Source organism: Lynx canadensis, chromosome D3 (genome assembly GCF_007474595.2).
Source record: "Lynx canadensis isolate LIC74 chromosome D3, mLynCan4.pri.v2, whole genome shotgun sequence".
Lineage (NCBI taxonomy): Eukaryota > Metazoa > Chordata > Mammalia > Carnivora > Felidae > Lynx > Lynx canadensis.
This window is the reverse complement of record NC_044314.2, coordinates 17,431,375-17,443,981: the sequence shown is the minus strand read 5'-3', so window position 1 is coordinate 17,443,981 and position 12,607 is coordinate 17,431,375. Positions and strand designations below refer to the sequence as shown.

Sequence of the window (12,607 nt, the reverse complement as noted above, 5' to 3'; positions counted from 1 at the left end):
ACTTCAACTCGATTCAGAAGCTAAAATTGTAACTGACCCTTCGGAAGTAGCACAAGACCATATTTGAGGTTTTTGGCCTTAGATTCCAACTGATCCTTTGTCAATAGTAATGTTTAAGAACCATCTATATCAGTATTTTTTCCTCTATTCACATCACGCTAGAGTTTACCCCAAGGTTGCATCCCAGAGCAAAACGCAAGACTGCTAGCTTCCTGTTGCCATTTTTTTTTTTACTGTTTTATTTATTTATTCCTTTTTTGTTTTTATTTATTTTGGAGACAGAGAAAGCGCATGAGCAGGGGAGGGGCAGAGAGAGAGGGAGACACAGAATCCGAAGCAGGCTCCAGGCTCTGAGCTGTCAGCACAGAGCCTGACGCGGGGCTCGAACTCACGGACCATGAGACCATGACCTGAGCTGAAGTTGGATGTTTAACCGGCTGAGCCACCCAGGCGCCCCTTTTAATGTTTATTTTTGAGAGAGAGAGAAAGCATGAGCAGAGTCGGGGCAGAGACAGAAGGGGACAGAGGATCCAAAGTAGGCTCCACACTGACAGAAGAGAGCTCGATGCAGGGCTCCAATCCACGAGCCATGAGGTCATGACCTGAGCCAAAGCAGGGTGCTTAACCAACTGAGCCACCCAGGCGCCCCTCTAGTGCCAATTTTTTTTATAACATCTATTTATTTTCGAGAGACAGAGAGAAAGCATGAGCAGGGGAGGGGCAGAGAGAGAGGGAGACACACAATCTGGAAGCAGGCTTCAGGCTCCGAGCTGTCAGCACCAAGCCCCACGCAGGGCTCGAACTCACAAATCGTGAGATCGTGACCCAGGCCAAAGTCAGAACCTTAACCCACCGAGCCACCCAGGCACCCCCCCCCTTTTTTTTATTTAAAAAAAAATTTTTTTAATGTTTATTTATTTTTGAGAGAGAGTGCGTGAGCAGGGAAAGGGCAGAGAGAGAGGGAGACACAGAATCCAAAGTAGTCTCCAGGCTCCGAGCTGTCAGCACAAGAGCTTGACACGGGGCTCGAACCCACAAACTGTGAGATCATGACCTGAGCCGAAGTCGGGTGCTTAACCGACTGAGCCACGCGGGCACCCTTACTGCCATTTCTTAAAGAAGCAGTAGAGTGTTACCCTGGCCTTTTGAGTCCCCTGTTCTGTTTTGGCCTCTTTTTCCTACTTTTGCTGTTACTTCCTCCTAAGGACCAGTCAGAATTTCTGTCTGCTGCAAACACTCGTAATGACACATACGATTACCCACCCGACTGCTTGAGGGATTACTCTCATGGCCCAGAAGAGACGGTGTCTCACCGAATCATCTTCTCACATGAAAGAACACTCAATAGGCTTGCATGACTTAGTTTTTAAACCAACGAAACTTGTTTCTGGGCCTGTGTTTTCACGATGCTTCGTGTCCTTTCCCCCTTCAGCAAAGAGAACCGTCCTCAAGGTTGCGGTCCTGCAGCGTGACGGACACCGTTGCCGAGCAAGCTCATCTACCACCGGTAACCCACGCCCCTTGCCAGCCATCCGGTTGGCCCTTGGGGCTTGTGTTTGAAATCATCTGGGCTACTGAGGAAGAGTTTTTCCTGTGTAAATCGGTTCTCTGTGCAAACGAGAGACCGGATGATTTCCTAGCAAATTGCCCAAGGAGAGTGGATTCCGAATACAAAGAGCTGTATTAGTCTCTGAAAGGCTGAAAACTTCATTGCTTTGCTTTTCCACCCAAATTAATACCACTTCTGATGTGCTTACTACTTAATCAAAAGCGTATTAATAATTCGTTATTTTTTTTTGTTTGTTTGTTTGTTTTTTTTAAACTTACTGAGTTCCCAGCACTGTGCTCTAGTCACACAGGAATCCCTTGGAACAGGAAGAACTCTTCCGGGTTTGCAGGGCGTGGTTTTTCTCATCACTAATGGCCTCAGCTCTTAACCCACAAAGCGCCTGTACTTTTCTCTGTTAAACGCAGCTCTGCTGACTACTGAACTGGCTAGTCTGCTCCCCCCTCTACTGCAGTGTTTAGAACTAGCAGCAAATACGGAAGGATGTCCTGTGTTTCCCAATATGGGACAAAAATAAAAATGAACGTGCAAACTGGAAGGCAGACCAGGACTGCCTCGAGAGACATTTGGTGTTAACATTACAATATTTTTTGTAAATCTATTTCTCCTTTTGGAGGAGAAAATGTTTTGTGGTTTTAGTATGTTCAACTTGTCTGACCTTATCCAGTGTGGTTTTTTGTTTCTGTTTTTGTTTTTGTTTTTTTTTTTAGTAATACAAATCCTTGATTATTTTTTTGGCATTAATACTTTTCTATGAAATTAAAGGGAAAAAAGATCGTACTTAGAGTTTTTGCAGTCATGGTATCTACCCTGTCGTGTACATTTTTACTACAAAGGGTATTGTTGCCTGGGTTTTAGTCTTTAATGGTAACGGAACGGATTGATGAGTACACTGGTTAAGTGAGTAATCAACACGGCAGACTCAGTTTGTGGTGCACATAGAATGGGCTGGTTGATCAGAAGCTTGACAAGCGCATGCCTTCTGGGATGGTGTTAGTACAGGCGTCCCCCAAAACCAGAATAATCAGCTGTGATATCCTTGGAGAGGGGATCCTCCTCAATCTGATGATTCCGTGACTTTCCTTGATGAATTAATGGCACTTTCTCTCCTTTTCAAAATCAGTTTCAATTTTATTTGCCCAAAAAGCTCACTTTCCGGGAAACTATTGATTCCTCCCTCTTTCCTTGTACCCTGTAAAGCTGTAAACTCACTGATCACCAGTGGCCTCTTATTCAAATTACGAGTTTGGCAGATTTCAGAATCCGCTAGTTATTTAACAGTAGGGGCAAAACCATGGTGGTTTTCAGTTTTTTTCGAATAATACATCTCACGTTTCTGAGGTTGTCAGTTCATTGTTTACCCGAATCATGTTGCAAGCGGAGCCTTCTCTGGGTGGGAAGGCGATTGCGTTTCTTGTTTTCTTCTGGTCATCAGTGAGTGGTTGCTCAGCTTTATTTGAATAGGGTGGATTTCAGGGATTCATATCCACATCACCTGCCTTACTGGCTGCATCACCAGTGATTCCTGATTCAGTAAGCAGTGGGTGGTCTCCCTAAGTGCATTTCACTGACGTAAATTGTCATTCAACAGCCAAGTGCCCCAGCTAGGAGAGCGCGTTCATCAACTGTCACAGGTGGTGAGGAGCCAACGGTAATGATACCCTTAATCAGACATTCATGACAAAACCGTGGGTTGGTTTTTAACATTGTGCACAATGGTGAAGGTACTCTTTTTTCTTTTTTGGGTAAGATCAGCTTCTTTGTGCCGCGGAGCTATACGTGTGAAATTCACTTTCACGTAGTTCAGAGGTACTGGGTGAGACGATTTTTAGTCCCCTGTCGTTTTGTTAGGAATACTGTCAAGGTTCAATTAAGTGCATTTAATTTGACCGTTTGGAATGTGTTTCTGCCATGCTCGTTTCGGCAGCACATATACTAGAATGTATCTCTGTCTTGAGTGTTTGTACTTCTGATAAGCTTTTCTGCTTTGTTAGAATGCCCGAGTGAAATAATTTGGTTGGAAGAGAATAGGGAAGCCACAGGAACTACATGCCGTTGTCCCTGTGGATTCCCAGATGTGCGCACAGCCAACCTCTCCCGTCCGCTCCCCGTACCAGATTTTAAACCCTGGGTTAGATTTGTGTATGGTGAGCATGAATCTTGCTCTGCTACAAGGAGCTCTATTCACAGGAGTGAGCGAGGATTCGTATAATTCAGGGGGAGAGAGAGGAGGGAATATAAGGAAGAAATTTAAAATTTAGTTTCTCTAAGCCAAGTATCTGTTACTCTTGCTCGTTATTTTAAATAATTTTTAGTATTGATGTTTATGGGTAACTTGAACAGGACTATGTATTTTAACTGCCTGTTTTTTTGCATGATCCCAGACAACAGGCTAGCTTATAGTTTATGCTTTGAGCTACTGCGACTCTTGGAAGAATTTTCCTAATTGTGTCACCCTTGTTAGGTTGGTTATAACTGCTTATTACTTGAGAATACCTTTAAAAAAATTTTTTTTAATGTTTATTTATTTTTGACAGAGAGAGAGGCAGAGTATGAGCAGGGGAGGGGCAGAGAGAGAGGGAGACACAGAATTGGAAGCAGGCTCCAGGCTCTGAGTTGTCAGCACAGAGCCCGACACAGGGCTCGAACTCACAGACCTTGAGATCATGACCTGAGCTGAAGTCGGACGCTCAAGCGACTGAGCCGCCCAGGCGCCCGAGAATACCTTTAAATACGTACACAATTGCTGGTTTTCTGCAGGATGTGGACTTAAAAGACCAACTTAGTTATATTGTTAGAATGTAACGCTCAGCACTGCACACAGGAAAATCAAACGGGCAGTCAGCAAAGCCAAGCCCAGTGGAAGCTAGCGAGCTTGTGATTTATGTGAAAGTCATGTGCTAGGTGGCCAGGCTCAGCCTCCAGCAGAATTGCTGCCAGGTGGACAGAACCGTTTCATTAAGTAATTTTAACAGAATCCAGGGCTAATGAGCATTTTCTACCATCCATTTTTGCATTTTATGGGCCATGGGATCTGCCATTAGTGTTGGAGTGTTGTGATAGCTGAGGATATTAAGCGGCAGGATGCACCGAATTATGAGAGCACTGGGCTCCATGGTGAGAGGTACCTGGCAGGGCAGAGTGACCCATCTGAACGAGGTCCTGTGGCCCCTGCCACTGCTGTGTTCTTCCTGCCGGTGCCCTCCCCCTCGTCCAGCAGTGAATTAAAAATACGAGTTCGGATTTGTTTATTTTTAAGGGCTTGAGTCATTCCCAAGTGTTGTACCTACCCTCATGCCTCCCACGTATCTGGTGATCATTCGGCTGCAATAAACCAACTTATTTGATGGCTATTAGAAATCGAGACAGGTTTGAAACTATCTTTTCCAGTTCCTTCTCTTACCAAGTTTTTCCCCCTTTTACACGCCTTCTCCTCGTGCATGCACACACACAACTGGGATCTTGTACACACATCAGTTAGCAACTTGATATTTGTCACTTACAGTCCTTCCTCTGGGACATGGTAATAATTGAATAATATCCAGTTATGTGAATGCACCTCAATTTATATAATCTTCCCCTGTTAGTGAACATTCAGCCCCACCCCCACGCCCCACCCTTTGGGCACAATGCACCGTGTTGTGTTAACCGTACCTCTTTTTCCATGGTAGTGCTTTTATGAACAAGTGCATTAATGAACAAGCCCTGATCCTCACCTGTGGAACTACAGCCCTTTGGTTTATGAATACACACTGGCGTATATACACAAATGATACACACCAGTGTCCCTTTCCAGCTGGCCAAGCAGGAACCCTCCCTGAGATAAAAGGAGGGGGATAGCACAGTCCTTCTGGACTTTTCTGTATATAACGTACCTAAAAATACACTGAGGTAACGGTATAGCAGGGTTGGAGCAAATCTTGGAGAGTCTGTGATCGTACGAAACTGTTTGCCATCTTTAAAAGCATATTGAAACTTTTACAGTTTATCCATAATTGAGTTCTTCGTCTTAATGAAATAAATGGAGCCACTGGGAAGCCATCGTTAACTGGCAATTGGGCGATGCCAAAACACAATAGTATTTTCAGATGAAAAGCTGTGAAATTGTTAAATTAAGCTAACAGTTTATAACTTGTCTCTTGATTAATGAACTTGTCTCTTGAGGTCATATGGCATGCACATGTGAACACTCTCTCTCTCTCTCTCTCTCTCTCTCTCTCTCTCTCTCTCTCACACACACACACACACACACACACACACACACACACACACACACAACAGAAGTCTGATTTCAGCTCCAGGGCTGGGTCTCTTGCATGATCTGTCTGGAGGAGCTGAGTCCTGCCTCCTCCCCTGCTGCTTGTGGTGAGGGCAGTGCTGTGAGTCACAAATGGACTTGTTGGCACAAGTTGTTCTCCAAGGTCATTTAGAAGGAAATCTATAAAGAAAGAATTTAATAGTACCATCACACATAAATGGAACTAGATTATAGGGCACCAATTCAATTCTCAATGGAAGGTGAAATGAGCATGTTAATCAAATTCAGTGTTCTCTCCTGCACTGTGCTCTTAGTTTCCAGAAACCGATTAGTCCCATTAACTGGACCTGTGAAAGGAACCTGGTGCTGGAGGTTCTGCAGCTTTAGAGTTCAGTTCTGAGATTAGCCATGGCACATCCAAGTTCTTCTGTGAGTCTCCTCATAAGTATCCTTTCTGGGGACTCTCTAACTTTAACGCTATCCTGATGGTTTCCAGAGTACAGCTTTCTGAGTGCCTGATTTCCTCTCCCACAAATTAACTCAGTAGGGAGGAGGAAAACCGATTCCATTTAGTCTCCCGTTTAACCCAAGCATTTTTGGTCGTCACATAAGCAGCAGTAGGTTACATTGATAGCACATACTTGGCCAAAAATATGAATTGACCACTTAGGTTACAATGTGGGTTCTAACTTACTTCAGCGGAGTCCAGTTTTGGTAGTGCCCCAGAGAAAAGTAGCCGTAGAAATAGCTCTTTTGAACTGGTGCCTCAGGTAGGGAAGGCTGTAGGTGAAGTCATGTGTCTTCAATACTCATGGAAGGATCGAGTCTGCATGCTGATGTCCCTTTCTCTCTTGTGGCCCCACACCTAGATCCAGAACCCATGTGGTCACAGTCTTGGAACGAACCATTTTAGAGCCTTCAGGACTGAATCTGGAAGAATGCCAAGAAAATAGTTACTACAGATTTAGCAGAAAGTCCTCTTACAAATAATCTTGCCTTGCTCGGTAAATAACGTTTTGGGAATAAACACTGAGGCAGCTGCTCGGTGGCTCAGGTAGTTTTTCTCTAGAACGTGCCATCAAGCTCATGAAGCAGAATATTCAGCCTCATTCACCGAGGTCCCCAGGTTACGTGGCAATGTCACTGAGCGTGCTTTTGACCATCCTCTTTGCCAAGGCACAGTGTTGGTAGTGGACGTGAGCGATCGGATGCACACGCGGAGGTATGCTAAGAGATGGGCTAAGAGATTGATTTCCTCACCCCCGTATGCCCCTGGTAAAACACCTACAGGTCACAAGATCCTAATTAGGGAAGACCGTTCCCAAAAAGAAGAAGCTTCCTTCTGTCACCTCATGAAAGAGATTATTCCTGATGCTTGGCTTCTTGTTTCTTGTACGTTCTCCCAGGAGTCTCGGCAGCCACGATTGGCTTGTTGTCTCTGAGCCCCCGCCCTCAGGGTAGCACCCCTTTCTCAGTTACAGATCTCCCGTGCAGCCTCCGTACACACAGGACTTCCTCACCTCAGACGTCCATCTCCTCCCTCCAGGAGTCACTGAGGCATCCTTGTTGTTCCGATGTGTCTCCACCCAGAGTGCATTTCTCAGACTGCTTCCTACAGACCAAAGTGTCTCAGGAGTCCTTTTGCAATCTAACTTGGACTGTCCAAATACAGTCACTCTGTTGCTGGACATGTCTCTAGACCCAGAATCCATGGGTGTTTCACGCACCCTTTTAAAGTTTATTTTTTTGAGAGAGACAGAGACAGCATGAGCAGGAGAGGGGCAGAGAGAGAGGGAGAGAGAGGATCCCACACAGGCTCCGCACTGTCAGCACACAGCCCGACGTGGGGCTTGAACTCACGAACCGTGAGATCATGACCTGAGCTGAAACCAAGAGTCGGACACTTAACCGACTGAGCCAGCCAGGAGCCCCTTTTCTCCTTTTAAAGAGAGACCCGCCGTAGGGGAGGACGGGAGCAGACGCTGCCTCGGTTATGGGGACCCTCTGGAATTCTAACCTACATTGCCTGGCCACTTGCTGTCCTGGTCAGTCCTCCTGATTCTATGCCCTGGTGCAAATACAGGCCTCCTAGAGAGGAGACTGTATTCTTTCCCCTGAAAGCTATAGAGGAAGGGCTCTAAGCCGATGAAGAGTTTAGGAATTAGGAGAAGATCACCGTGGCGACTATATGGAGGAAAAAATGTTCAGGACAATCCCTCTGGGTAACATGCGGTTTGACAATAAAATTTAGTAGCTGAAATAGATTGTATATTTCTCTTACGATCACGTTAGCAACAACAACCCTTGACGTTTCAGTCTTCAGGGCTCTACAACTGATGTAGGTAAGATTTTTGGACCTCCTAGCAGCGTGGGGTTCATTTCACAGTAGACTTGAAGCCTTTGGAAATCCGTTGCCTTTTTTCCAGACACTAATGTTTTGGTCAAATTAACTTACTTGGTCTAGAGCAAGTAATTCTCTGGGTGTATATGACTTTATTAAACTGATCGGAAAGCAAATGCAAGATATTAAATACTAATGATTTCTTACACAAACAGCCATCAGTGGCCTATGCACATACCACGCCGGGCCTACCTTCAGGCTGGGAAGAACGAAAAGATGCTAAGGGACGCACATACTATGTCAATCATAACAATCGAACCACAACTTGGACTCGACCTATCATGCAGGTATGCAGATCGTCCTACAACTTAAAATCACAGGCCACAGGAGCCAAAGTGTACATGAGCTCAGTGTTCCCGATGTGAATGTGTTGTTCTAAAGAACCCGTGTCTGAGAAAATCTTTCCTCCCAAAGAAAACGTGTTAACTCTAAGCATAATACCGCCCTGAGGAAGAATTCGGTCCTCAGATCAGCCCATCCCTAGATGCAGTTTTAAGCTGTGACATGGAAAGATATTTTCAAAGTAAGAGCCTACCACGGTATAGCTTCTCTCCCAGCCCCCTTTATTTCTGAGGCTGGTTTTTAGGCTGGGCTAGTGATTCATTTCTATTTCCTTTGGATGTGTTTCCCCATCCCTGCCCCCATTATTATGTGTAATCGTTTCCTCCACACTCGAAGAGGCCAGACCTCTCATTATTGCTGGCTGTGTTGTTGTTTGGGTCCGCGCTCCCAATCACATGCACAGGGGATCCTCCTATGAAGCTAACTTGTTTTTGCCTCCAAAATAGCTCGCAGAAGATGGTGCCTCCGGATCCGCCACAAACAGTAACAACCACCTAATCGAGCCTCAGATCCGCCGGCCCCGTAGCCTCAGCTCGCCGACTGTAACCTTATCTGCCCCACTGGAGGTGAGAAGGCTGCCTCGTCTAACCCGGTCGCTCTGTCCCCGGGACTTCTCATTCTCTCTTCTCGCCTCCCGTGGATTGAGTTTGCAGCCCTGTCCCCTCTATGATCAGCCAGTTGTGTCCGTGGTGCAGGGTGTTCTCGTGCGGCCTTACTTCACGCTTCTCTGTTTCGCCTTGGTCCGCATCCGTGGGCTCCCACCTGATTCCCATTCTCATTCGGCTGCCGCCACGGTCCCTTGTGCTGGAAGCGGGCGCCTCTCTTCCGAACTTGCTCCATTCTTGTTGTGTTTCACTCTTGACCGCATAATAACTCTTTCAAATACCAATGCTTTACATTGCGTTTGAAAACATAGCCGTTGCTTTGATCATTTTCTTTCCTTTCGACCGTAGGGCCTGTCATTGTATGGGCATACGTGTTTCCGATGCACATTCGCATCCCTAAACCATTGCTGGGCACCTGCTTGTGCTTCTCTCCTGTGTGTGTGGGGTCCGTGCCGTCCCTTAAATCACAATATCAGAGTGAGAGAAGCCGGAGAGCAAATGTTGGAAGCTCCGAACTTGACTGTGTCGTAGAGATGGCCGTGGGTCCGTCCCCTGGGTTTAGGATGCTGATGACTGGGAGTGGCTGTGATCTCGTCCAAATGGGCTCTCAGCGGGTAGCAGCCATGCAAGGCCGGGTGGCTGTCTCCGTTGGTCCAGGTTTTTCTTTCTGTGCTCTGAAAACTGCCAACCCATTCCGCATTAGACTGTGAGCTCATGAAGAGCAGGGGCATGCGTTTTTTCAGCCTCTGTAGACCTTCCATCCGTCATGTTCAACAGAGAACAAGATTTTGGGTGTGTGCTGAATAGCTGTCCACGGATCTTGGTTATAAGTACTTAACGTTGTGTGTTTAAATCAACCAAAAAAAAAAAAAAAAAAAACTTGAAAGTTAGAGTGGTTTCAAAGTTAAATGAACGACCGAAGCAGGTTTTTGGAGCTTCTCCCTCGTCCCTCTCCAAAGACGGGCGTACACTGATGCCCAGGTACATTTTGACCCCTCCGGGCTAGCTCGTGGTAAGAATTCTAATGCTCGTTATTATTCCTTAGGGTGCCAAGGATTCACCCGTACGTCGGGCTGTGAAAGATACCCTTTCCAATCCACAGTCCCACAGCCATCACCTTACAACTCCCCTAAACCACAACACAAAGTCACACAGAGCTTCCTGCCACCGGCTGGGAAATGAGGATAGCACCAAACGGCCGGCCCTTCTTCATTGACCATAACACAAAGACTACAACGTGGGTAAGGCTGCTGCTTTTATTTGGTTCCGTTTTCCTCCCGAGGTCTGGTATGGACTCCTGGGTTTCCTTCCTCGGTGTCCGTAGTTCTCGCAGAGAAATCTCTCACGGAGGCCCGACAGTTTGCCGTAGTTGGGGAAAGGGGCGTAGCCCCCCAGTGCCAGCAATTTGATGTTACTGCCTCACTTCTCACGATGCTGTCCTTGTATCAGGTATCCTAATCTCTTCTAAGCATGCTAATCATTTTTCTTCCATCAGTTTCTTTTTGCATTTTTAGGGCCATGATCATCTTCATTTGGTTTGTCCTTTTAAGTTTGTACGTCCTTCCGTCGGGTCGGTGTTTCACACTTCTGTGCTGCGTTTCTGTCCTTTAATTATGGGTCAAGAGATGCACTGAGGAGTTTGGCTCTAAATCTGATGGCCCCTCCTTGTGAGCATCTTGTCAAAATTGATCGTTCTCATCCTGTTCCCCTTCCACGTGCCCCTGAATCCCCCAGGAGAAAGACACTCCGTGTGTTGCGTTAACGAGCATGACGAGATTAATCAGAGGTGCCTGTGTAGAACTTTCCGTGCCTCTGTCATTTCTTCATTTCTTCGGCTGAATTCGCGGTGCCTTATTTAACACCACACGTAGTCCTTTTAGAAGGGAGCGGTTTGTTTCTACCATGTGATCTCTGGACCTATGATGAAACCAAACTTGGTATTGTTGTTTCTATTTCTGATGCTGCGGGAGGTTTGCCCTCTTCCTGTCCCTGTCCCTTCCTGTCCCTATCCCTCTCTCACTCTCTGGATACAGAGCTTAACTCTGACCTCTGTCATCCGTGCTTAGAACTGATGTTATGTGAAAGCCGGTTGAGTTCGGGTGGTTGTTAGCTTGGGCTAACAGTGAACGCACGCTTTAAAATCCCCATTTCTAGAGAAGACCCTTAGTGTAGTAGAGTCAGCAGGACAGTAAACATTGTGTTAAGAAAGACACCTGAACCAAAGTGACCTGGATTGTCACTCACACTTTGCCCGCAGTGTATGTTTAACTTAGTCGCTAGAGGGCTCACCCTCTAAAATCCAGTGGATCGTGAGGCGGCCATGTCTCCACGGGACATCTCTCTGCACTGGGGGCAGGAACGTGCCTTTTATTGCCGGGCGTCTAGCGTCCGTGGCTCCTGCCACTGAAAAGCCTGAGAGCCACTATTCCTCCCCGTCCTCCTGCCGGGGAGGGGGGACCAGAAATGCCCCCCCACACAATTCTCAAGACTCCTTAGTGAGAGAAGCACTCTAAAAGTTCTTCCTACTTTTGGAGGTGCAGGAGTGGCCTGCCAGGGGCAACTGTCATTTAGGGTCTGGTGACATTCATGTAGTAAGCTGCCTGATCCCTTCTGAGGCATCTGCTAGCATGTTGCTTTGTTTGACTTGCCTCTTGGCCTGACAGGTGATAGTACAGGTTGGGGGGGGGGGGGTGTGGACACATGGATAGTGAACAATGGGCAACCTGTTTTGGTGCCCAAATAGACACAATAGAGACTGGGTATAGGTCTTTGCCCTCGTGGACACAGAACCTTCGGCTTTCCTGCCGGTGATTCTACTCACTCCAGCACAGCTGGGGCTTTCCAGCCCTCGGCCAGCCAGGGGGAGCTCCAGAATAGGGGTAATATTGTCGCAGTAGATGGATTATGTGTATGGAGCCGCCGTGCTTGCCAGCATAAGCTGTGATTTGAGTCCATTTGAACTAGCTTAGCAGCCCAGCCTCCTAACCTTTTCGGTCTCTCACGCCACAACCGCACTGTGACTGCCGCTGGACAGCTTTATTTTAAATAGCACTTGGCTTATTTATTGCCCGCATTGGTGCTGAATGAAACCCAGTTTTGAATTTCCAGTTGCCCCCTTCGACCCAAGATACTTGGTGTTGACTGATGGCACCGATTTAAAATTTTAAATGCGTTGAAACAGTATTTTGTCGCTGCTGTCGCTGTAGAAAACCCTGAAGGTAGCAACGGGGAATTCCACCAAGTTACTACCCTTCCTCCCTAAAGTCAGACGCCCCCGGCACACAGCTGCCTTCCCCCCCTCCCCACACTCCAAACAAAGGCCTGTTACAATGCTCTGTGTGGAAGCCACTCTCCCCATTGCTGGTTTATTGTGATAAAAGATGGAGGGAAGGGGGAAAGATAATTTTCAGCTTAGCATCTGTTTGGAGTTGTTT

The 12,607-nt window shown here is 46.7% G+C and overlaps 1 protein-coding gene across 1 annotated transcript in view; it reads left to right on the top strand.

The window, feature by feature from the left end:
* Positions 1 to 12,607, top strand: part of NEDD4L (NEDD4 like E3 ubiquitin protein ligase) — a 344,746-nt gene that overhangs the window by 281,998 nt on the left and 50,141 nt on the right. Inside the window, 7 exon segments of the mRNA XM_030335978.1 lie at positions 1,433 to 1,507; positions 3,159 to 3,218; positions 8,382 to 8,513; positions 9,015 to 9,134; positions 10,219 to 10,273; positions 10,276 to 10,341; positions 10,344 to 10,414. Of these exon segments, the coding sequence (XP_030191838.1) occupies positions 1,433 to 1,507; positions 3,159 to 3,218; positions 8,382 to 8,513; positions 9,015 to 9,134; positions 10,219 to 10,273; positions 10,276 to 10,341; positions 10,344 to 10,414 (579 nt within the window).